General features: G+C 38.8%; 1 protein-coding gene across 2 annotated transcripts in view; it reads left to right on the forward strand.

Annotated features, from left to right (window-relative positions):
- The first annotated feature begins 8162 nt into the window (after positions 1-8162).
- The window catches only part of LOC100888006 (mucin-17), a 41217-nt gene continuing 22490 nt past the window's right edge, over positions 8163-26889 (forward strand). For both annotated transcript variants that reach the window (XM_011685750.2, XM_011685751.2), the window contains exons 1-4: positions 8163-8764; positions 9448-9490; positions 11887-13365; positions 14141-14431. In XM_011685750.2, coding sequence (XP_011684052.2) covers positions 9466-9490; positions 11887-13365; positions 14141-14431 — 1795 coding nt within the window. In that variant the 5' untranslated portion in view covers positions 8163-8764; positions 9448-9465. The remainder of the gene's footprint in view (positions 8765-9447; positions 9491-11886; positions 13366-14140; positions 14432-26889) is intronic.

Here is a 26889-nt window from a genome sequence, read left to right on the forward strand (position 1 = left end):
TAACAAATGTACATGCCAATACCTAAACATTTCGAAATACTGGAGGAGAGAGAGTCTGGTCCGGTAAGTGCTAACAGTGACGGGAATGATTTTTACTGTCATAGCGACTCATTCAAAAAAGAATTTGACATATAACAAGCCATTTTCGTAATGTAGCCAGATTTAATGCACACGTCTTTGTGAAGTGCCTCGATTCGAATGATTCCATTCACCTGTCACCAATAATTGTATTTCAATAGTCAGAATGAACATTGTATATATAACGTGTTGTTAGCTAGGTAGGGCATGCCATTGCGTTTGTTCTTCCTAGCAACAACTAATGTCTCTTGTGCATCGAAGCAGGATCAACTGTCAAAATAAAGCTTCATCATCTACAAACAGTCTTTAAAGACCGTCAATACGACAAGGCCAGGGGATTAGACCACACAGCGAGGTCACTGACGGGTGGCTATCTCATTAACTCAACTCTCAAATAACATAAGAAAAAGAGGATTATGGGGGACCAACAGGCACCGATTGGGGAGGTTTTCTGTATAGAGGGAGCAAGTAGCTGCAAGTAGGACAGTGAGGCTTTAATAGACGTATCTTATTGACGTATCCTTTATCGTTGCTTAAAATGAGAAGTATATCAAGTACATGTAGTTATCAATCTCAGACCTATGGTCTTATTTCTTAAGAAACACCGTTTTTCCATTTACCCCGTTCATACTAGTTACCGAGATGAAATTAGACATGTATATTATTAGGGGTTGCGTACTCAGTTATGAATAATATGCAAATATTTGTAATAATAGGTGGAAATTTAAATCGTATAGAACTTGCAGGCCGTGTGTATCATGTCGCCAAAATGTCAAGTTATCAATCATTTGAAAATATTTGTAATAATAAGTGGAAATTGAAATCGTTGAATTTCGAATAGATTTTTTGTATGCCATGTGTATTATACTGTACAAAATGATGTCGTCAAAATTTCATGTTATCAATAGTTTGAAAATATTCGAAATAATAAGTGGAAATTAAATCGTTTGATGTCGTATGAATTTGTAAGCCATGTGCATTATACTGAAAAAAATTATGTCGTTGAAATTTGTATGAAATCTGAAGGCCAATTGCTAATATTGTTAGCATACATTACAGCGTAAATTTTTTCCATGTATCATGTAATTGATACATCTACGGCAGATTGGCGGATCAATTAGAAACTTCGCAGTGGACGCATGAAGAAAAAATTATCAAAAATTCTGTCCTTAATAATTTTCCGATGCATCTAACCTACACATGACATTGAAATTGTAGCCCCTGAAAAACTCAAATTTGTGAAATATCAGTGACAATACATAATCAATTCCAAGAAGTTTCACAAGGAGATATTTGCTGATTTAAAAAGAAAACTCGATTGAAGTGCCTGAGGACTTTGGGGCTATCAAAATGTCAAATAACACATTTACATAGCACATAAAAACGATTCTCGCCGACTTTGGTATTGGAACAGGAATCTATTTAGCGCGTTTCTCGAGCATTTGAATGGTGTTAAATATCAGCTCCTGATGTAGAAGTACTATACACTCATCTGTACATTGGCACGGTTGAATGGCAACAGAGATTGGGTTGGGTATCACTCTTTGCGTTTAACCGCTCGTTTGAAATGCGACTGGAAAATGAACCGCAACAAAAGGGTTCCGTTTTCAATTCCCCACCAAAATGGCCACTTTAGTCTTTCAAGAAACTGTAACGACAGAAAATGATACCGCAACAATATTGTTTCATTTTCATCCCTCACAAACATGACCAGTGTACTCTTTGAAGAAAATATTACGTTTCATACCTTCTTCCTACTCGACCTCTTGGCGATATGTTGCTCTGAATATCTATAACACATTGTTCTAGTTAGCTCCGAAGTGTTTTCCTGATGCAAATAAAACAGGTTAAGTCGTGCTAATTTGCAGTCAGCTATTTCTAGGCTTTGGTCCGCGATGAAAAGATGGATTCGTTTTCATGTAACTCTAGATCATGATCGAGAGCAGGCAGTGAAGGCCGTAAGAAAGTTGTTTTTTCAGGTTGTAGAAAACGAGCGAAGTTTGAATGTTTGCAATCATTTATACTCTTCGCAGTAAATGTTTAAAGACGATTGCACTCGCTGTTGAGGCGGTATATTGGGCGAAATTTGGCAACAAGCCTTTCCGACGAAGAATCAAAATTCATCCAACATGAACAGTTTTAGGAACATTTCGATATTTACTCCTTAAAAAAAGAAGAGGAAAACAGATGAAGTTACACTGGGCTGAGGGCGATTAACGTCTTCTCGTTTCTAATGTTTCTCTCTCTCTTTCTCTCTTTCACTCTTTCTCGATCGCTCAGCCTGTCACATCTAAATTTCTCTCTTGTCTTTTAAGATTACGCCACACATTTGTATTTGTCTTCTAAACGTACTCGTATTTCCACCCCATCCCTCCCAATCCCACTATTTCCCTCTTTCCTACTCTTTTCCATCCCTCTCTATCATTCTGTCCAACACAATATTATTTTCTCCACCCCCCCCCCCTGTCTCACTCTCTCTGTCTATCTCTGTTAAACAACTCTCCCACTATATTACATCCTGTCTTAATATTTTCTTTTTTCTTTAAATTAGATTTGTTTCGTACTCCAGATTTATTGTAGTTGACAAATCCAATCAAATGAAATAATCCCTCTTCTTTTAGCTCTCCATCCAGTTTTTTTGCTCACCACCTTCATCTCTGGTCTATTCCCTTCCCCTGTCTGCCCCCCCTCTCTCTCTCTCTCTCTCTCTCTCTTGGTCTATCTCTCCTCAGTTCATCATGTGGTCATGAAGTACTGTCCTCACTATAAAGGTCATCCTTGTTATTAAGACGGATCGCCTCATAACGCGGCCAAGCTTTGGGGTTTCCGTTTGGGCATTTATTTTGGGCGAATTCAATCCGCTCCTCGCCAGCCAAAGTAAAGGAGGTACTTCCACCCAAGCATTGCTCTTACCTACCTCCAGAGTGCCAGCGCAAGTTTCATGTTCAATTTCTTGAATCCCGTGAAAAGGCGTGAATGTGCGCGTAAACGCGTTCGGTTGTGCGATGATACGCGCACAGCATTTGATCGTGCTTGTATTGGACGAGATGGTGGCGCATGGTAGTACAGTGGTGGCAGCGGTATGGATAAAATGACATAGAATGGTGGAACGCGTAAATGTGTGTATTATTGTGGACCGAAAGAGGAAACGCGAAGAATTAGAAATGAGTTTTAAACCATAGATGAGTTAGGGAACGTGAGAAGACTAGCATGACAAGAAGAGAGAAACTTATATAGATTGATGAACGGAAGATTAATTGAAAAGAGAGGTATGGAGAATGTGTAGCTAAAAAGTGATGAAATACAAGTGAACCCCTCTTCAAGCTTTGTCGAGTTGATTCGGAACCTAGCTTCTCCTCAGGTATTCAGAACATGTTAAAAAATAGCAAATACATTGTGCCGAACTACCCCAATATCTCTCCCGAGTATACGTCAGGTACGCTGAGCACACTGTAGCCGATGTAAACTCGGCACCTATTATACGAGTGAGATGCCTTAAAGATATAAGAATATGAAAGTCGATAATCGAGCGATGACCGGTAGCTCGGTGTTCGCACGAGCTCATTACGAATCATAAAGAGTGGTGCCGAACTACCCCGAGTTATGTACGAGTTCTGCCGAGCTAGCGCGGTGTCCGACTCGAGAGGGGCTGGCGAATGTGAGGAATGTGGGTCGTTATGCTGGTTGACATGAAAATAGATATTGGGGCGACGCCCGGTGGAGTAGAGATCTGCATGATTTCATGACTAATCCCTACGAATAATGCCGAGGTACTCCAATATTCCCTCCCGAGTTCCATACGCGTAGTGCCGAGCTATAGCGCCGTGTCCAAAACGCGTCATTCAACTCGGTTTAGAGTGAGAAGGGCTTTGGGATGGGGATGGCTGACACTTGGAGCCACGAATGGTCTAGTCGAGGTTTGCATGATCTCACCACTGATCCCTACGAATTATGCCGAGCTACTTCGAATTGCCTCCCGGGTTCTTTACGAGTAATGCCGAGTTATAGCGCGGTGTCCAACTCGCCTGATATAAGTCAGTTCAGTGTGAGAATGGGCTTTGGGGTGGGGATGGCTGACACTTGGAGCGAAGAACGGTCAAGTCGAGGTTTGCATGATCTCACCACTGATCCCTACGAATTATGCCGAGCTACTTCGAATCGCCTCCCGAGTTATTTACGAGTAGTAGGGCACTTTCGCAAACGCGACGGAAGGCAAAGACGACGGTAACGCGAGCGAAAAAACAATCTGCGCATGCGCGAACCAGAATTTTCTCCGTCTTGTTGATTTTCACGACCGTACACGGCCATGATAGCGTTCATTCCCTAATTACGATGGAAGAGCTGTATCGCCGTAATTCTCCCGTCGTCTTTGCTTCCGTCGCGTTTGCGAAAGCGCCCTAATGCCGAGTTATAGCGCGGTGTCCAACTCGCCTCATATAACTCAGTTCAGTGTGAGAGGGGCTTTAGAATGGAGAGAATGTGGGTCATGATGCTGGCTGACACTTGACAGTCGATACTGGAGCGACGACCGGTCGAGTCGAGGTCTGCTTGAGCTCTAGATATCAAAGCGACAGAGAACTTGAGACGGAGAGCCATAAAATAGTATCGATCTCACAGCGAATCGAGATGGGGTGGGCCTGACGTAGCTTAGCTTCAAGGCGAAATAAATAAGGAAAAATATTTTTCCTCTCCCACCGATACTAAAAAACAATAGACCATGAATATTTGTACATAACGTGTGTATGAGCAGTGCGATATAATTAGAGAAGGCTCTTAACTTTCAAACAAGATGCCCTAGGTTTTTTCTTTGCTCGGTGCTTACATCCTTATGAAAGGCGTCTTATCCACATTGTCCCTCTCTCTCTCTCAACCCAGTTGTATTAAATTTGTACATAGCTTGCTGGGCCCCTATAGGAAAGGGCGGTATTAATACTAATTAGAGCTATCTTGAATAACTGGCGTCCAAGACCATATTATCATTAGGGACTTTTAGATTTGCACGACGGAGAACGTGGACTGCCCTTTTAAGGCATTGTGACGTCACTGCCAGTGCCTTAAAAAGACGTCACATTGCCTTAAAAGGGCAGTCCACGTTCTCCGTTGTGCAAATCTAAAATTCCCTATTACCGTTTTCTGTCGAACTCGAAAGGAGAGAAAGAAGGGTTAGTCTATATTTTAAACTTAACTTTATGCCATTGGGGAAGCCATACAGAGAGAGAGAGAGAGAGAGAGAGAGAGAGAGAGAGACGGGGGGAGGGAGGAAGAGAGAGGGGTTAAATATTTTAGTCTTGGAGCCAGGCTAGATCTGTGGGTAAGGTTGTGAGAGGTAAGAGGTTAGGAAGAAGATGGAATTGGGATGATTGGAGTGGTTAAATGATAGAGAGAGGATAGTCCATGTTATCGATTGATACTAATATAGATACACGTGTTCCGTGGTAAATGGATGGTCATATAAAATGCGTCCATACAGTATTTTGTTTTCTAAATGAGTAAGACTTCTAAGAGAGAAAGAATTTATGTAATAAATTGCTTGTACTCCTTTTTCGCAAGGTAAAAAGTGATTTTTAAAAAGAAAAGTATCGATATTATATATCTATTATAACTATATACATATTTAGAATTACAGACGGTTTTAGTTTTACCGTGGATACACATGTAACCCCAGTGAATGGATTGTCATGTAAAATGTGTCGATGCGAAATTTTATGATATGATTCGTCAAGCCTGTCAAGAGAATTCAGAATTGAATATCCCCTAATTAACAACGTGTTGATACTATTTCTATCTTGAAAAATACATCTTCTAACAAACATTGACGGTTATTTCCTAATGGAGGTGAGCCAACTCGATCTCGAATTGGAAATGAAATAAAACGTTAGGCTGTCAAGGAACGTCTATTCCCAACCTAATGTTTTCTCTTCAGATAATCGATTTTGTTTTAGCGATGATGCCATTTCCTTTAAATGTTTATTTCAGGATTGATTCGTAACTAAAATGAAGTAAAATTCCTTACCTGCTGGAATTTATGCTCGGGGGGGGGGGGTGGGAATGGCACTGTTCACGTTAATTAAATGTCAGGGAGCCATGGAGTATCATGGAGATATTGACTTTTTCTGATCCTCTCACGTTCATTTTTATGCCTTCTTGATCATTAACATCAGTTAAAGGCAACAATATTATTTTTTTTTTAGTCAGTACATGTGTATGTTCTTTGTACAGGACAGTAGTTTCAGCATTTCAGTAAGTAAAACAAAAGGGAAGGGGGATGCTCATACAAAATAGAAAATAAGCAACCAGGTGGGTAAAATTCTATATCTGGAGACTCGGTTATCAATGATTAATACCTTCTCCAAGGTCATGACCCCCGCGTAAAACAATAACAGCGTTTTGAATTGGGTTTGAACACTGGCTATGTTGGCTCAAAGGGAGCCTCTGCTCGCTTCTCCTAGAGCAAGAGAAAGTTATACGAGTAATTAAGCGAAATAAAAGTACACATAAAAGCTTTCAGTGAGGCCTTTCTCGCTCCTAACAGTCCCATATACCCAAGAAGGTGTCAGCTTACATTACATTCCTGTCCGTGTGCCGTTAACACCTCAACTCATCTTGCTCAGTGGAAGGAGAGGAGATCATCAGTGGAATCTAATTTTGCTCGCCTGGTTGATTCGATTTAAAGATCAAGTTGAGGAAAGGTCATGCAACTTGCCGGGAAGCAGTTGGGAAAGGATGATCATGTACTTATATGAGAATTGATGTTTAGGTGCTATGAGATTTCGGGATTATCAAAACGAAAAGATATTGACTCAATCTTCATGATCTTTGTTAAAAAAAGAAGATTCAGGTACACTGCACACAGAAATGGGTGTATTAGACTACGAACACACTCACACACACCCATACGCGCACACCCACCCTCACCGATGCACACATGTGAGGCACGAAAGTGTGTTTTAAACAACCCATGTATTTTTCGTCATATTTCTTATACGAGGGCAATAATATTGAAAAGTAATCCTTCCCAGGCGGGGGGGGGGGGGGATGATAGGCCTATGAATTTCTTCCATACTGGCAAGAAGGAAGAAAAAGTCACACTATTAATTCTTTATCTATACCAGAACTCAACCTTCTCTTTAAAGGGTTACCTTCCATGAACCTCTCAACGAACCTGTCGGATTATCAGTAAAGGTGTGTAATCGGTCACTGCCACTGGGACGTTCACCTTCAGGAGAGGTGCTAGAGGGAGTGAGGGGTGTGGTGTCCCCCTTTAAATCTTCGATTAATGGAGCCCTCTAGCTGGAGAAAATGATAAAATGTTTTGAAAAGAAGGAGAAATCCGAGGCCCCCTTAATTTTCCCGTTGGAATATTTGTCGACGTATTGTCGGACATCTTTATTCAAATGCTCTAGTGATGCCCCTGATCGATGTAGCTTTTGTTGTTCATTCCCCCCCTTTTTTTTTTTATCTATATAAATTATTAGTTAAATTCACATAATGATTGATTTTTTATCTCATGTTATCTAATCTTGTCATGTCATCATATTTTATCACGCTATATTATCTTTAAAATGGAAGAAATGAAAAGAATCTTTTAAAAAAAATATTTAAAATATAAATAGGTTCACCTCCATTTTTCAAATTCAAATTGCTTTTCATTATGATTTTTGTTTGCATTTTTAGTTATTATGGGGGCAGTCCTTATACATTAACCGAAATTAAGAAATGTGTACTTCTTTAAAGTGCTAAATCATAGAGATGTAGGCTTATTCATTCATTGCCAAGTTGATTTTATGCATAGAAAAGCTTGTTGAAGCACATTCAGAGGAGTACCTCGCTCATGACAATGTATTAGCTGAAACCCAATCAGAATTATGATTATGAAGTGATTGAAATCGGAACTGAAACTTCCAAGTTTACATACCTCCAAAATTCAGATGACACCGGAACATCGGCAGCTTCGGGACATACTTCTTTTCCCCGAATCCATATAACGGCATTTCACGGTTGGCCAAGATCATCATATCCTCTTCTCTATTGAATTACCGCTAGGTGTCGTCAGAAATAGTCCCATCCGTACATCTTCGTGTACGGGTCGATATCCATTCATGTTTGGTCTTTGCAGTACCAAATAGGCTATTAAAGGCATTATTGACGTGCGAGTTGAACGCTCGAGTAGAAACCGCTTATCTCAACCATTGTCTGGGTATAATGGTAGAATATCCTTTCAGCTTTGTGAGGCTGCTATTTAGAGCCGTATCCAGAAAGGAATAATAGATTTACTTTCACCAAGATGGCAAATTGTTTTGAAGTCGAGGTTGAGCTTTGTATAGTATAGAGGAAAAAACACGCATTTGAGAGGAAAAGCACGCATATCCCTTGGAAAATAACTTGGATTCTCTGTTTAATGGAAACTTTTGACTCTCCCAAATGAGTTTTGTTGGAATGTAATTGCTAATTGGAGGAGGAGTTTCGTGATTGGATGTTTGTTTATGTCTTCGATCGACTCTTTATATTCGTCAATGGGACGTTTTATGGCGGGCGATCTCTTTAGAAGTAATTGCCTAACTGCCCAGCAGGCGAGGTTGATGTCATAGTCTTTTATACCAGTTATGTGGATTTATAGTTTGCGTAAAGAAAGAAGTTGTTTCTCGCTTGTATTATTGGAATATAACGATTGTGAGCAACAAGTAATGTAAGTTTATTGTATGTTTGAGTTTATTTTTATCTTGCATGTTTGGGTCAAAACTAGTTTAGGGCCTTTTTTTCCTTATTAAAGGGGCGGACTAGAATAAAGTATTTATTGGTGTTATAGACAATGTGAAGGTATAGTAAATCCTTGAAGAAGAACAAAAATGGTCATTCTTTAAAGATATATCACTGTCGCCAGATGTTTGCAACGAGAGATTCCCTTTCCTATATTTTACATGGTGATATGTGAGACTGTCATCTGCATGGCAAAATGGATTTTGGAAGAAATGCTTGATCAAGACTTAGAAAAAACAGTTCTCCCGTTTAAACTGTGTGCCCCTGCTACTGAAATACTTTCAATTCATGACCAAGTCATACTGTTTGACTAATGTTAGTCTGTTCACCTCATATTGTGAGAGGATCAGCTGACATAGCAACAGTAAATGTGTGCAACCTTTTTGATCGATATTGAAGGGAATTTTTTTCCGGAACATGACAGGTGTAATGTTATTTGCTTCACTTTGCACTGTTAGCAACTCGTTGAATTAAATGTGAATAACTTTAGAAGGTTTCTCTAACCTTTCCTGCTAACTCGCTGTCATTTAATTTGAATACTTATGTTACTCGCATACGCTATCAATTAACCGATTCTTCCTTTTTTCTCTTATTGCCTCTCTCATTTTACAGATTTAATCAACACCAGTCATGGAATTAATCATACACATCTTTGGTAAGTGCTTTTCTTTTGATTTATGTCACTGCTGGAGTCTCAAATACATTTGATCCGTCCAGATCAGGTAGCCATTGTTTTGAAAACTTAGCTGAATTAAAGGTACAATGTCCCTTATGCAGCCAACATCAAAGTCTGTAGAACTATGCAGGAATTATGAATATGTCACGTATGTCCTATCTGTAAGATTTAAACGTTAGCAGTGTCCTAATATTCAAATTATGCAAGGAAACCCGTTTACTTGCTAGACCTCACTGTCAGACACTATTGAGTGACTGACTGGCTTTTTTCTTCTTTGGTAATAACATACATAAAATGAGCTGTAAAACGTACATGAGAATTTTTGTCTACATCAATAAACCCACTTCTTGTAATGGCTAAAATTAAACTGACTGAATCTTTGCGCAGCATAAAACGAACGACCTTTCGGTACAATGTTTCCTAAAATCAAACTATTACTTACTGGCTCTATAGCTCTTAAGTCGATTCGACGACTAATAGTCGTTATTTTCCCACTTAAAGACATTTTCAAGCCCCCCCCCCCTTTTTTTTTAAGGGAGGTTCTTAACTAGTATTAACTTTCAAATGCCGTTGGAATTTAACCTTGTATTTTTTTTGGACTGCAAATGGGACAAAGTACCTTTAACGAAAGTGCATCCGTCTAAAAGTTATTGAAACAGAAGAAGAAAAAAAGATGGCTGTTGAAAATAAAGAAGTGGGAATCCCAAGGATTTGAAATATTGTAACGGATACATACGCCGCTAATTCTTTTAAACTGTAGCCATTGCACCGAAAGTGCAATTGTCGGCTTTGATTTTGATATAACTGAAACCTGTCATTTGAGACCATTCAATTCATATCCTAAGATGCATGGAAGTAATGCAGTTGTCAAAATAGCCATTTGACAGTAAATGATATACTTAGAAAATGTGCACGTTCGGATATAATAGTTTATTGCTGATGCGAGCAGAATTGATGTGGTACTTCATTGTAGTCTTGGTTTATATTATCCTTTTACTGTTTTATACACTCTCAGATAATTTTCTAATCTTTGAAATATATGCATTATATACAGGAGTTAGAATATCTGTTTGTTTTTTTAAATATTTGTTGAGATATTCTTGAGCTAGGAGCTACTCATTGAATTCGGACATCAAAATATCAAATTTTGTGGTTTTTATTAATTTGCTCCCATCATCGAGTTCACTTACAAATTAAGTACAAGAAACGGAGCCTTTTGGGTAAACCTTGCAAAGCGAAATGATTGACTAGTATTCACAAGAGAATCTCTAAACGAAAGCAAATTTTGTATTCATTTCTACATAGTGGGTTAAAATAGGTCACAATACATATATTTTCGGAGATTGGGCTAACTCAGCCTTACATGGAAGGATATGGATAATAGTAATATAAATCTCTATTATCTGAAGTACTGCGACACGGAATATCCCGGATTCTAAAGAACTCGGACTTCCGTCCTTACGTTTATAAAATATACTACCAGCAATTGTGACGTCACTTCCTCCTTCAGACCTTAACCCCTTGAAAGCTAAAGTAAAACAGGAAGTGACCGAGATTGGTGTGACCGCTGAACTTGAGATAACATCTTTATAACCTACGGTTGTTATTTTCATGTACTGTATGTATCTTTAAAACAAAATCTTTTTGTCTGTGTTTTGGGATTGGAGGTGAGTCGGCTTAAATTCTAGTGATATTTATTTGGTCACAAATCCGTATCACTATAGATTCATTCATGTATTTTGCATTGGACGCACTTAGATTGTTACAAATTAAAAACTTTGCAGTAAAATAGTTCATAATTGAATTGTGCATAAATTTGTCCGACTTTGTTGAAAAAGAGATTATTTGGAAAGATGCAGCGTGTTAAAATAATAAGTTGCCTCACTTTTTTTCATGTGCTTCGAGTTTTCACAATGCCATTAATTTGATTATTTTTTACAGAGAAACTATTACATGGTAGATAATATAATACAATCACATTTTCTAAAACATCTTACTCTAGAATAGTTAGCATGCTGTATATATTCTCTGCCTTTGGCGAGCACACAGTCCACGTTCTTAATCCTTATTTGATATTATTACACTTTTTCTGTACATTTTTAAAAATCTATTTAATAACACAAAATTCTTTTTTGCAAAATTCTTCATGATAATCTCTATTCACGTCTTCCCATTCCTTCGCAAATATATTATTTGTTCAAAGAGCCTTTGATGATATCGCCATATTTCAACAGGGTTTTTGCACTGCAAAATGTTGTACCCTTTGTATATTTACTGACTTGTTAAAGAAATTCGCTGGCATTGTTCAAGTTTCATAACACTAAAGGTGTGATATTCATATTTTTCCTGTCGTATGACTCTCGTTTTGTCTACAGCAATACTAACCGTTGTGCAATCAACATGGTCCTCACCGCTGACCAGTGCAGCGCCGCCTATCGGTAGCCAGACTCCTGGACACCCAATCATAAGTACTACGCCAGCAACTGAAATTAGAACTGGATTACCAGTCAGTAGTCCTTCCCAAAGAACAATTAGCAGTGTTGATTATAGCACAGGAACTACACCATCTTCATTATTAGAAGTTACAAAAGCACATTCCGAACAAAACTTTACGAAAAGCAGCAGCGAAATTGTAAATACAACAACTAATTTACCAACACGTCCAAAGACATTCGAACCCCTTGTCAGTGTATCCTCACAGGATGAAACCAAGACTACAATAGAAAGGACAAACTTGGGCAATAGGTCAACGCCTAGTCCAAGTAATACCAGCCAAGGGGCTGTAACTCCAAGCAGTTCAGAGGCATCCATTCCTACAAGGGTCTCATCAAGTAGTGTTCCTTCTGAGGAAGTAAACCAGACGCCTAGTCCAAGTAACACCAGCCAAAGGGCTGTAACTCCAAGCAGTTCAGAGGCATCCATTCTTACAAGGGTCTCATCAAGCAGTGTTTCCTCTGAGGAAGTGAATCAGACTACTTCAGAGGAACCTTCTAAAACCCCTATACCTGGAGAGCCCGGATTGCGGTCTTCACCAAGAGTTGCTTCGGAGTACAGTGTCACGACGATAGACGTGATGACGGAAGGTAATACTAGTTCTAAATCGAGTGCAACTAATGGTATCGCTATTGACACAGATTCTTCAACTCCAATGGCAGTTCTTTTTACTACTCTAAGAAAGTATGATACTTCGCAAGATACAGACACTCAACTTCCCGATACAACAAGTTTGGATCTTACTACAGTCGGGAAAATTGTTACCAGAAATCCCTCGGATATGCCTATGACGTCTGTTCAGGTGGAAACAACGGAACCATCGAGTGTCTACTCGCTGGTCACAGAATTGCCCTTAGTTACGGACTTACCGACTGGGCTCATGCCTACAGACGTTTCTCAAACGATGCAAACATCCTTGCCAAGTGCACAATCCACAGCCTTGTCAACAGACGAGCAACCTCTTGAAGTATCAACACTGTTCGACGGAGGCACAGATGGGACGCCCTCTGCGTTTGATCCAGTCAGCCTTGAAGCAACTACGCGGCTAGACGAGACGTTCTTCGATACGACCGAAGCCGGCACTTTACCGACAACTACAGTATCTCCACTAGAGGTAGGTAGTATCGGGACCATTGAAGCGGTTACAGATTTAGGAATGACTGAAGAAACCAATCCTGCAACCGATTTGCAGGAAATGGAAACTGATCTTCTCACGGGAGAAGAAGTTGAAGGAACTCCTCCCCTCGAGCTTTGGACTATAGAAACATCGTCAGAGGAGGTAACGGAATTCGATTTTCCCAACGATTTGTCAACCGAACTCATGGCATCTACGGAGGCTACAACAACAATCGAAACACCAGGTGAGATATTAACCTCATTAAAAAACTTGGTCTTTTCTAGTCGCCTTGTTCCTTTTGCCCTTTTCATATGAATTTGCAATTCGTACAGTTTGGATTAACTTTTATACAACAGTAAATCCTACTCTCTTCATTTTTATTCCATTGTACCAAAATACAAATTGTAACAAGGGAGAACCTTGAAAATGAATTACCCACCTGACCTTCATCCCTACCTGTCAACTGAATAATGAAACATCTTTAAACCGCATTGGTTATTAAAGAGTGTTGCATCAGCAGAACCAAAACTGGAAGAGACGAGCAATTATTCACACGAAGAACGATAGCGACGAAAGACATCAGTTGGAAAAGTAATTAGATGTATACACTTTAGACAGAAATAGGGACAAGCTGAAAGAGAATTAGATATCAAAAAGAACTTTGAATAATGAAGATAACAATAATAATGAGAAGAAGAATAATGATGATACTAATAATTGGCTCATATTTACCCAGTGTAGCCACATTTGTATAAATACTGCTTGTCCTGTGGGTCTGCATTTATTATTACCCCAGCAATTGCCAGTCACCCATTTACACCTGGGTGGAGAGTTACAAAATGGTGATTAACGCCTTCTAAATGACATTAGTGACATCAACCCTTGGATTGAGAGTCAAGTCAATGAACAACTAATACCATGTTATCTTAAAGTAAGAAATTTAAAAGAAGGTGGAAAATGAAGAAAACCTCTTCGGCTCATGATGTTTGAATGACACTTGTTAATTTTACCCCTCATAGTCATTCCGGCGCCGTGTCTTTGTGATGTTGAATCAGACCTATTGTCTGCTAGCGTCTGCCTCTGCAACACATCCCTTGCACTCTCCAACTTCACTTACCGCGCCCACCTGGTCCGGCGTAACCATGACAACAGGACCCATCCGGAGGTCCAGGTCCACGCTGCTCTCATCTCTTCTGGCTCTGGGTGCTGGAACATCAGTGTTCCTCTAGGAGGGTCCTATAAATTGGTGGTAACGGCAGAGGATGGATTGGGGAACCTTGTCAGTACTCCTACGGCTTATTTCTATAGTGGTAAGTTTAACATAACCTATATTTTTTATTATCCCACTTTTATATCTTATCATTTTAAGCTAGATACAGCAATTCGTCGAAGTAAAGAAAGAACTGGCGCATGTGTTAGGGGTCACTATATTTACTTGACATTGTCCCCCAGTCTTTCTTTTACTTTCTCTCTTTCCCTTTCTCTCTCTCTCTGTCTCTATCTCTCTTTCTCTCTCTCTCTCTCTCTCTCTCTCTCTCTCTCTTTCTGTCTTTCACTCTTCATTTCTCTTCCCTCTCTCCCTTTCACTCTTCATTACTCTCCCCTCTCCTATCCTCTGTCATTCTGTCTTTCCCTCTCCTCTATATGTCTTTGTTTCTCTTTTTGTCTCTATCTTTTTGTATTTTTGATTTTCTTCTTTACCTTGCACTTTTCCTACTCCCTTTCTCTCTCCTTGTCTCCTACCGCCCAGCGGCATATAACACTAGACTATATATAATCATCATCCTAGCCATTCTTATTTTTCATTTTCTGATGTGTCATTTCCTCTTTACTCTCTTGATAGCTTTGTCCGACCTCTTCACTTACCCCTCCTGTCCCCCTCCTCCCCCTCACTTTAGACCCCTTTCCCCCTCACTTTAGACCCCCTTCATGTCTATCTCTCCCTGCACATTCAATTATTCATGCCGCTAAGTTTCTGCAGAGCATGTCGTTTCAGATGTGATTAGGATCGGCTGAGTCGAAGGGCGATACATAGAGGGAGACGGAAGGTAGGGAGCGGATGAGATAGGAAAATGAGTAGGAGGAGGGATGAAATGTTAAAAGCTATGCCCCGTTCTAATGTTTCCATCCATGTGAGGGGCACATGAAAGAGATAAGAACATGGGGGAGGTTATTATTATCCACTTTCAAGAGAGAAGTCCATGGCCATGTCCTTCGATCATGCCATCGTGGTTAACTGTCAGGATTTATAAGATTTTGGTAGCAGAATGTTGGTGTAATTGCTCCAGTTATGAAAATGAATTCGTCCTAAGATTTGCCAGTACGAAGGATTGTTGTGCGCAGAATCCTCGTATTCGTGTCTGTTCGTTGCCAAATAAAATATCTAGCTTCTATCCTTATTTTAAACTAAGTAACATAATAGTGGTTGCGTTTGATGATTAACAGCGATTATTGGGATAGTGTTCATAAGTACTAAAATCGTGAAAGAAATAATCAATTACCTACTACAAAAAGCAAAAGCCCTGCAATCAATTATGTCATAACATAAAATGTGCTTATGATATCAGGATACAAGGTTAAAATACACGCTACAATAAAAGAACTACAGTGAAATAAGTTTGCTACAACGAGTCTTTATAATATTTTCAAATAAATAAAATTTAAATTAGAATATTATCGTTGCATGATCATGAGACGCAATTAACCACCCCGAATAACATGAAAAGCACCGTCGCACAATACCACCTAGATATATTACCTACGGACTACTACTCCCCGGACAACTATCCCGGACAACTAACGAATTACTTTACAACAACTACCTCTTGGCAGTTACCTCTTTAATTAGTTACCCTCGTTCACTATTAATTTCCAAGGGGCTAGTCGTCGAGGAATAATTTCTATTATCATATCGGGAAGGTTTTCTGGAGTTAATAGTCTGGTGGTAATTATCTTGGGTAGTTGCCTTGGGTTGTACAGTACTTCAGTCCTACAGGTAAGATATCTTGTGTATGAGGCACGTGTGATGAGTGCAGTATGAAGGAAATTGACCCGAAGTCAGTGACTTCTTACCTGTAGGCACAAGGCAATGACTTCTCAGACTTGAGAGGAAATGAAATTGAAATCATATCAATCGATATCTTGTGGAATAGAATATGGAATGATTTTTTTATTTTTCAAGAGGGGCCGTTGGAGGTGCAAGAGAGGCCAGGTTTGCGATGAGGTGGAAGTGATATATTACCTTGTTCAGACAACCAAAATTCCTCCTTTCCTCATACAACAAATATATAGATATACGATAAGTAATCATTTTTGTTCTAATCTGAATGTCATATAACGAAACGTCGTTTCGCGAAACGCACGTTTGAGAATCGTTTCGAACGAAAACCCGATAAAAGATCATGGTTCAGTTCTTGTCTGAACGTTCTTTTGTACGAAAAACGTATAATTGAGCGGGGCTTATCATGAGCGCGCACTGGTGATTGGCCAGCTGTCATGTCAGCTGATCTCTTCAAAACTAGTTCTTTACATAATTCTTGTAACGATACCTGCGTTTGCAATACAATGATACTCTATACGACGCGTCTTTGTACGAGTTTCACATAGTTTGTTATGTAGTCTAAACAGGGTATTGGGTATGATGTTGGTCATCGTTGTGTTTAGGGAATTCTGAAGGCGGAAGTGGAATGAGTTGAGAGAGGAAAGCGTAACATGAACCACAAGATCTTAAACTCCCAGGTTTATTTCCCTTCCTAAGAAGGGCAAAGCTCTGTCAAAGAACATGATCAGTTAAGGGGGCAATCTAAGGCAAGAAAATGAGATGTTATGGGGTAATGTATGGCAAGGCAATAAGATGTTATAGCCTTTATCTGTTGGGAACCAGGAAGGTGTGGACTAAGAGCAATTGATCTATTTAGCTCTAAGGTTCATTTCGCTCCGTATTAAAAGGGACATTAGAGTCTTGCGAAACGTGGTCAGTTAGGGGGTGGTGTTTAATACGAATTTGAAATTTGTATGTATTTTCGCTGAGAGCCCGAAGGGCATTTACTGATTAATTTCAAACAGATTTAAAGCCATTATGGCTGTGATTAATTCCCGCCTTTCCAACGAAGAAATCAAGAACGGACAGAAGGACACGTAACTCAAATAGTAGTCATTACTGGTAGAAGACGAAGGGGGGGGGGGGGCTTTGGGGAATATTTCAAATGGAGCGAGTGGGGAGCGGCGAGGGATGTCTGCCTTAATTTTAAAACGAAGTCTCATAGTGACATATTTTGTAAAAAGTTACTAAGAAAAGATTTCATGACTTTCAAATTTGTAATAAGGTCAATCAGAGGTCACAAGGTTCAGAAAATTGAAAAGTACATAGAGAAGAAAAGAAAAGTAAAATGAATCAAGAACAACCAACTATACTCTTGATTAGATCTTTACCCACCTGACAAAATGATGCTCAATAAAGAGCGAATGATATTAATAAACCTGATGCATATATATATATATATATGCAACATGGAAACATTAATGTGGCACTAGAGGGTCTGTGTGATGGCCCTTTCCTACCCTTTTGTTTACTAACTTCACGAGGTACACCATTGCTTGCTTCACCTGTGTGTCTCTCTCAATCCTCGGTCGGACGGTAGGAAGTAAAACATGGATGTGAATCATTGTGGTTACTTCTTCGTCTTCCTGCAGGACGTTTACATATTTTATTTATAGAAACATTATAAGATTGAAGAAAAGATACTCAGTGTGCTTTATTTCCGAAAGTGTGTGCTCGAATCGCCAATACCTCGATACATAAGATGAAAAATAAATTGCTTTATTCCGATAAATTAAATATGTCAGGTAAAAAAAATTATACTCTTGCAAATTATTATGAGGATAATAGTAATAATAATTAGAATGATAATAATAATTATAAAAATGATAATCGTCATCATCATAATAACAATGATAACAATAATAATAGTTATGATGTTTAAGTATTTGATTATTTTATCGTCAAATACAAACAACTAACTACGGAAAGTACAGACTCGACACTTTTTCTAAATAAATTAAGACATTTTGTTTATATGAAATCATACACATACCTAAAGATATACAATGTATTATAAGAAATGAAGGAATACCGAGTCATTTCAGCGTCCACGTATTTTGACCATCAGCAGCGAGAACAACAGTGTTAAAACCCTGGTTAGAACAAACAATTTGAGTTATGTCTGTATCAAAAGCTAAGTGTGATAAGTATTATAAACAAGAGTTAAATTTTTGAGCCGTCTTGTTTCCATTAAACTCAATTTCGTTATAAAAGGGTTCGTCTGTATTTGAATGAATGGTGGTGGTTATTTTTACCTGTCTGCTAAGAAAGCATAAATGCTTATAAGTAAGCAACCATACGGGCGATGGCGTTAGGTTCTCTCCGAGGGACCTGGTAATGAGGATTAATGCATTACCAAAGGGCACTAGCGCATCGCCTTGGTTTCGAACCCGGGTCACTGGATTACGAGACCACTGCTCTACCGACTGAGCTATCCTCTAAATATTTACCAACCACCAAAGCTAGGTTAAAGGTACTTTGTCCCATTTGCAGGCCAAACAAATGAAAAAGTTAAATTCCAACTGCATTTGAAAGATAATACTAATTTAGAACTTCCCTAAAAAAGGTGGGGTTTGAAAATGTCTTCAAGTGGGAAAATAACGAATATTAGTTGTCAAATCGACTTGAGGGCTATAGAGCCCAAAAGTAATAGTCTTGATTTTCAGACAATTGTATCGAATGGTCATACGTTTTATGCTGCGCAAAGATTCAATCAGTTTAATCTTGGCCATCACAAGAAGTGGGTTATTGATGTAGACAAATGCTCATGTACCCTTTACAACTCTTTTCATGTATGTTATTACCAAAGAAGAAAAAAAGTCTAGCAAGTAAACGGGTTTCCTTGCATAATTTGAATATTAGGACACTGCTAACGTTTAAATTTCACAGATAGGACATACGTGACATATTCATAATTCCTGCAAAGTTCTACAGAATTTGAGGTTGGCTGCAAAAGGGACATAGTACCTTTAACGCTGTTAAGCGCCACATACACAATGTGAGTCATACTTTGAAATGACCGACCTTGACTTGCATTTTTCCTCGGTTTCTTACTCGGGGTATTTGAATGTTTCCTGAATGGATAAAATGAAATTATCAAAAGCCAAGAATAATCATGGTATGTAGTACCTGGACGAAGCCGGCCGTATGGTTGCAGTGATTATCATAGTTGTATGCAGGGGTTTTTGTGACTACTGTGACATTTCTTGCACGTATCTCTGATTTATTTTAAAAGACGTTAACGAATTTGACTGTATTAGAAAGAACTCGGTTTTATACCACAGTTTGACCACAGAGGTAGGTGAGAACGCATTCATAGCATATTGGTCATTATAATGTTCATATTTGGAGGGAAAATATTTAAATTGTGTTCACACTTTATATTATAACTTGACACGTTTCTGTTCACTCTGTGTCCACACTTGTTGACATATTTCTGTTCACTCTGTGTCCACACTTTTTGACATATTTCTGTTCACTCTGTGTCCACACTTGTTGACTTATTTCTGTTCACTCTGTGTCCACACTTGTTGACACATTTCTGTTCACTCTGTATCCACACTTGTTGACACAGTTCTGTTCACTCTGTGTCCACACTTGTTGATATATTTCTGTTCACACCATGTGACATTTCTTTTCTGTTCACACTGTATTCACACCATGTGACACATTTCCTGTTAAAACCTTATGACACATTTTCCATTTCTGTTCACACTGTGTTCAGAGTTTTGAGACATACACATCACAGTGTGTTTAAATTGTTCACACCTCGTAACATGTTAATGTGATACACAGGGCTCATCTTTAGAATTACAGAGTGTACACACAACATTGTGTACACACAATTCTGTTTACACTGTGTTTTCAAACCTTATGACACTTTTTCCATTTCTGTTCACACTGTGTTCAGAGTTTTGAGACGTACACTTCACAGTGTGTTTACACTGTTCACACATTGGAACATGATGTGATACACTGGGTCCACGTTTAAAATTACAGAGTGCACACACAACACAACTCTTAATCAACTTTAACTCTAATACAATCTGAACACACTATGTTTTCACATTTTTTCGACAATTTTTCTTCGTTTCTCACACATCACATTTTGTTGCCGTGATAGGCCATGCAAGCCTTGTGAAATGTGCTATGACATTTGTTTTATTTTTGGAGAAAGGAGCATTGAAACATACGTCATTTTCACACAATCATTAATGTCAATGGATATGGGATCAATCATCCTCAGGTGATAAGCGTGATTTCAGATGGCGTACATTCAAGTTTATGTCATCTCTTGCATGAAGGGAAGAAATGGGGAAATATTTCAGAACACGACTGTTTATTTGAGTAACAATTATAGAGTCTGACTGTCTAAAGTCATTATGTTGTGTTTTGGTGAGGATTTGTTGCCATTGGTAACCAAGATTATGTTATAATGGTGTAGTTCATACTCTCGTGGAAATTATACTCGAATTAGGTCAGCACAAATGTGATATTTATTCATTTAGTTGCCATAGGGGCTGCTTGGTATCATTCAAAATAAAGTAGTACCTATAGAATCAACCCCTCCCATTTTGTAAAGGACTTCAAGTCAAAACTTGGTGGGCTAGATCATATTTTTGGCTTTTGAGCTCGTGTAGACACCACTTTAATTTGGAGTTGGGTTAAATCACAACTCATTTTGCTTGGGCACTGTCTAATTTCATACTATTGACTGCCTTGAAGGGCATGGTTAAAACTATTGCCCAAAGTGATCTCGAAACTGTACTCTGTGACCCGAGACGAAGTGGGGGTTTTAGGGTTTGGGGTAACGGTCAGGCGTAAGATTAGTGCTAGTGTTAGGGGTAGGGGTAGGATTAGAGTTAGGCTTATTTGTGTTGTGGGGGTTACACTGTGTTTGTTTCGTTTCGGTTAGTGGAGGGACATTTCTGAGAGGGGTGACTCTTAACTACCGGATGAATCACATGCGTCACAATGGGATAGGATTACTAGAGCTTGAACTTTTATAAGAAAAGATATAGGAGAATGATAACTGATGAAATGAATTCCATCTTTTGTCGGTAGACCTCTCTTGCGTTTGGGAAAGAATTCCGGAAAGGCTAAAAGGGGTTGAAGTAGTACTTGCAAGCCAATAGTGACGAAAGAAATGATCCTGTATAAACATTGTAATTCATTCACAAAGTAGTGCTAACCTAACCCATTACGTCCAGAGTTCTAAGGCTGTTTGAGGTCACTAATTATCTGACTATCAGGTCCCCACTGGAAATAAACTAATAATGAGTTTAATTATTATCCTGTTAAATAATAATGCTAATGAATTCAATGATGATGATGATAATATTAATTATAACAACAACAATAATAAAATTAATAACAATAGTAATAGTGATAATAATGATATTAAAAATTTGATATTGATTATCCAGGGTAGCCGCATCAGTATGAAACTGCCCTTTATCCGGGCCCTGAAATTATCATTACCCAAACATTGCCGGGTACCCATTTACACCTGGTCGGAGTGGGACAAGGGTGGGCAAAACACCTTGTCCAATGATGTAAGCACCGAGAAAAGAATGAACCCAGGACCTCTTTCATTAGAGCCAAGAGCCTCTACCAATATTATTTGCTTTCAATTTTGATACATTTTTTAAACATAATTGTCTTAAAACATGACGAATCAAATATTCAATTTCTACATGCAATATAACACTATAGCAGGTCAGCAATCATGGTAAACGATGTGTGGGTTCAATTCAACCAAGAAGTTAAAACAACACAGTTGGGAGTTTTTCTTCTAATATGAAAACTGACATACATTTGTCATTGGAAAAGAATCGCTTCTTTGGAAGAAGTTCAAGTTTCACTTTCTTTCAGAGGCGAGGCTTTGATCAGGTCAAACTTATTAATTTAATCGGCCTGTCCAAGACGTGTCGAGTTTCAACGGTTTATTCAGACAGTGCCACATTGCCTCGATGGTAAACATCTACAAAAAAATAACAACGTTCTCAGGTTTTAACAACAACTTTTCTGCTTTAAAGATGAGTCACTACGTAAGACAATGGCCTTCTTTAGTCTCCCCCAAACTTCTTCTTCCTTTTATCAGTATTGCTTTTAGTGGCCTTTGCAAATTGGAGTTTGAAACCTGAAAGCGATAATAACAATACAGATAGTTTCACTGATGATTCATAACCTGACGTCAGAGTTGACGAAGTTCTCTTAATAGTGCTCTGGGCTTTGACGTCTTGGGAGGAGGCCTGGGTATTAGCCTGTCGCCTTACGTTGCTGAAATATTACTAGAATGTTTTTATTCCTGTCTGTGTTGAGGTGAGCAATATGCATGCCTCTGATCTACGTCAAGACATTTCTAAATAAATAAGAAAATTCCCCCTTTTCACAATAATTGAGGCATGAGGGTGGATAGAAAAAACCCGGAGCCAAGTCTTGCACGAAACATTGAGATTAAAAGCAGCCTTAAAACAAAACTGAATCAAACTGAAGTCCTATAATAACCTATTATGGATGGATTCAATGAAGGTGTGTGTAATTGTCGGAGTTTGCCATGAACGCGAGCTTGAAATGTATTTGACGCTATAAAACAAAGTCGACTGTTGCTTCCCCGAAGTCTGTATCAATGTGACAAAAGTAAATTAGAGATTAAATGGATTGTTTTCATAGATTTTCAAATTATTACATCGATGAAATATTTTCATAAAAATTGAAAACCACAAAATCAAGAAAACTTAGAACAGGGATAGCTTACAATCTGAATAGGTGTATGGACGGAGCCCCATAGAGTAAGTGTACAGTAACAAATAATACAGACAGTGTTGAATATGACTGACAAAGGTTGCGTTTCAGTACATGTGTTGATACTGATATACATGTACAACACGATCACAAAGAATTTCGAGAAATAAACTCAAAGACAATAATTGTTTGTATATCCCATAGACAGATAGAAATCATTCCCGAATTACGTTATACCCCAGTGCAATATTCGCACATTGAAAAGGATGGGAAAGGGCTGTGCATGGAATTGTCTCAGGTTCTTTTTCGAAAGTCTTTGCAATACTGCTCCCGACGAACCTTTAAAACGCCTGACTCAGAGAATGTTTGTCAACCCCTCATTTTTAAGAGGAAGGGCCGATACATTAATCAGCGTCTACAGGAGTGGCAAGTAGACTTTTTATTTTGAAACATGATCCTAATACACTTGACATGATTTTACCTATGCCCGCGGGTCATACAGGAAAGATTTAATAACCTACAAAACATGACGAGGGCCAGGGGGTGGGGGGGGGGGGGGGGAGACGTCTGTTAGTAAGAACAAAACGACGATAGCTGGTGCGCACCAGGAAAACGAAGTTCTTCACTTCGCAAGAAATAAGGTGTAGGCGTTCGTGAAAAGGAAATCACTTCTGCCATGCACTCCCGGTCTGACTGCTGGAAACGCTTAACGGTTTGGCTCCTGCTAAGTAGCTAGTGTGTTCGAATTTTGTTGCTAGTTGCAGTAACTACTTCTTGGAATAATTATGTTGAACCAGCAACTGTACGTATCAACCGCTTCTACTCTACAACTACTGTTGTAGAAAGTTCTTCAAAAGGCAAAAGTGGTTTTGAATGCAACCCTCTCGCTGTTGATTTTGTTTATCGTGGTTCCCTATACCGCGTCTAGACTTGTTAGTTTTATCAGTACTAAAACAGAGCCCCCTTGCGGATACCGCTCCGGTTTTCCGTTAAAAGAAAAGCCTTGGGAAAGATTCCCCCGGTTTCCATGACTCTCTATAAGTCATTTCTAGGTGTACAGACACAACGCGTTTTTGGAGTGACGAAAACCCGTGGAGCTTTTTAGTGAAAGAAGTGCCAGTTCTCTTTAAACTTTTTGTTGAGTAGACCTCACAACTGTCTTCGAGGTGTCGTTGTTTCACTGAGGTTACCCATCAGTAAATGCATTACTTTGAGTTCATAATTGGATAGTTCTTTATGACACACGCTGTGAATCCTATTCAAACTTTCTGCTAAACATGGTCATCATGCAGAGGACAGCATGTTATGAGGAGAGGGCTGTCCGATTCGACCTGTGTTTTCCATGCAGGCATATCAACAGGTGACGCATTCTGATAGAGATTTAAGACAAGGATCCGTGATCCAACTTTCTGTTCAACATTGTTACAATTGTGGATGGAGAAAGCTCTCCGATTCGATCTTCATTTCCTTACCCTGTACAGTACGGCCTATCAACAGGTGGTGCTACAATATTGCCTTTCTGTTTCGCAAGCTCTTGAAGGAGATTAACAAGGGGATCACTACTTTATGCATCCATTTCGATAAGGAGAACAGATTTAACGAATACGTGATGGAGATTATAATATAAACGTATGTTAGCTTGAATAATCTCTGGACCTGACACGGTGGGAATGGTCTTTATACATCTTTCATTCCGACTTCCCGCCAAAGACTCGCTCGCGAATGCATTATGTGACCATGTGACCTTGTAAATGACAACTATTATCTGTATGACACTTCTCTTTCAAGGTGAACGTAACCGATAGGGTTGTTGCATTCATCATAATAATACTTTTCTTGTTCTGGAACGTAATTTGAAGCCAGTGGATATTAATCTGGAATCAGTACTAATTATGAATGCGAATGTGTTCTTCCTCATAGGTGAGCTTTCTTATCGTAGATAACATTTGTTTATTAGGTAAATTGCAAGATATGTTGTCCCGTACGTTAATAATAATAATAATAATAATAATAATAATAATAATAATAGGCATATCTAGAATTCTATTCCGTGGTGCATTTATTATTACACCAGCTTTAGCCTAGCTGCCATTACAGCGCTCCAGCATTTCAAGGAATTTACCTCACCTGGGTGGAGTGTGGCAAATGTAGATCAATGTCTTGCCAAATGACATTAGTGCCGCGGCGCGACTCGAACACATACGCTACCGATCACACCTAAGATTGTAGTATCTCTTAATGTCTGTTTTGATTTTAAAGCAATATTATATAGCTTAGATCAAAGGAAATAACAAGGATAATAATAATTTCCAAGGGAAATCCTACATTGAGAGTAAACTACTGTAGTTTGGAGGAGAGCAGAAAAATCAGAGAATGAACTTGGGGGAAATGAGATAGTTTTAATGTTTTAATGTTTTTAATCAATATAGGTATGGGCTCTTCCGAATGGCTGAAACGGTAATGTCTCTGTGATTTAGTGGCTGACAACTGTCTCGTTCATTCCAACACACAAAATTACTAAAATGTCAATTTTCGCAGATTTATGACTCAGGATGGTATTTTCTCGTTAGAGGACCTGTAATAACCAATATCCATGATATATTGTGAGTAGTGCCCCACGGGAGAAGGCGCTTAGGAGAAAAACAGAAATTGCTTATAGCTCTGTACACGACAAACAGGAGAGTTTATCCGCGACTACGATACAATCCACTGACCAAACTGCCAATGTGAGATTCGCATGGATCGACTTAGTAATCCCATATTTTAAACATTAATAACTTTCTTACTATTATATTGATCCGATTTATTTCAGACTTTCAACGTTCATCTTATTTGTTCTGCTTTTATAGAAGAAAAAAAAAATGATTACAAAAGTTGGGTTGTCCATTGAATGATACTTGGTAACGTATGGGACGTAAAGACCATGACTGTTTCTTGGACTTGTCCCAAAGGGTCCTCTGTAGAGCAGTTTGAAATTGCAATTTCGGTCAATATGACTACATAGTATCTTAACTGACGGTAAACACAAGGCAGGTTCGAAGGTCAGTTATGTCGCAAAAGTTTGACGTGCATCATCCACAACGATTGCACACCGTATGCTTAAGATTTCGATGTGTCACGTGTTGGACGGATAAGAACGAACATAAACGTGGGCGGTTGTGGTGGGGGTGACCCCCGCGCCCCTCTCTAACTTTGCCGTTTCGGAATGCTCTCCAGAAGAGCAGAAAACTCCAATGTGCAGTATCGCAATTGAATTAATTGGTAAAAGTATCATATCAGATCCTGTCATCATTATTAGTAGTAGAAGTAGTAGTTGTATCATTGTTGTTATTATAATTATTATTAGTAGTATTTTTTAAAATTATTATTGACGTTAGTATTATTATCATTTATTGTTGTTAATATTATTATCATTATTAGCACAGGGTCTGCTACTATATCGGGACACCACAATCATGTGCACCCCTTTTTCGTAATGTGTATAGTTACACTTTGTGAATGAGGTGGGCTCTTCATAAAGTATAAAGTATAATCATCCGGAAACCACGAATAGAAAAGCTATTAAAAGAATATTTAAAAGTCAAGGGGGTGAGGGGAGGTGCGGGTGTAATACAAAATCAGAATGGTCATTTATCCCACTTCTCAAGTTCCTTGGAGTCGAAACATTTGTATTCAACACTTTGGAGAGGCCATCTGTCAACACCAATTCAAAATGGTGGCTCTTAGAAATACCCTTAACTGCTTTTGACAAGGATTAAGAACTGTCATCACTCTTTAAACATTCACCCATCCATTCACGTTAGATTATGAAGCATATGCTTATATTTTCAAGGGGGCTTTACAGCCCCCGACAACCGGCCTAATCTGTTTGAGACCTTAAACAACCCCCGAGATTTAGGCTATATTTGGACCCATCGATGT

The sequence above is a fragment of the Strongylocentrotus purpuratus genome, unplaced genomic scaffold (assembly GCF_000002235.5).
Source record: "Strongylocentrotus purpuratus isolate Spur 01 unplaced genomic scaffold, Spur_5.0 spur5_scaffold_17, whole genome shotgun sequence".
Classification (NCBI taxonomy): Eukaryota; Metazoa; Echinodermata; class Echinoidea; order Camarodonta; family Strongylocentrotidae; genus Strongylocentrotus; species Strongylocentrotus purpuratus.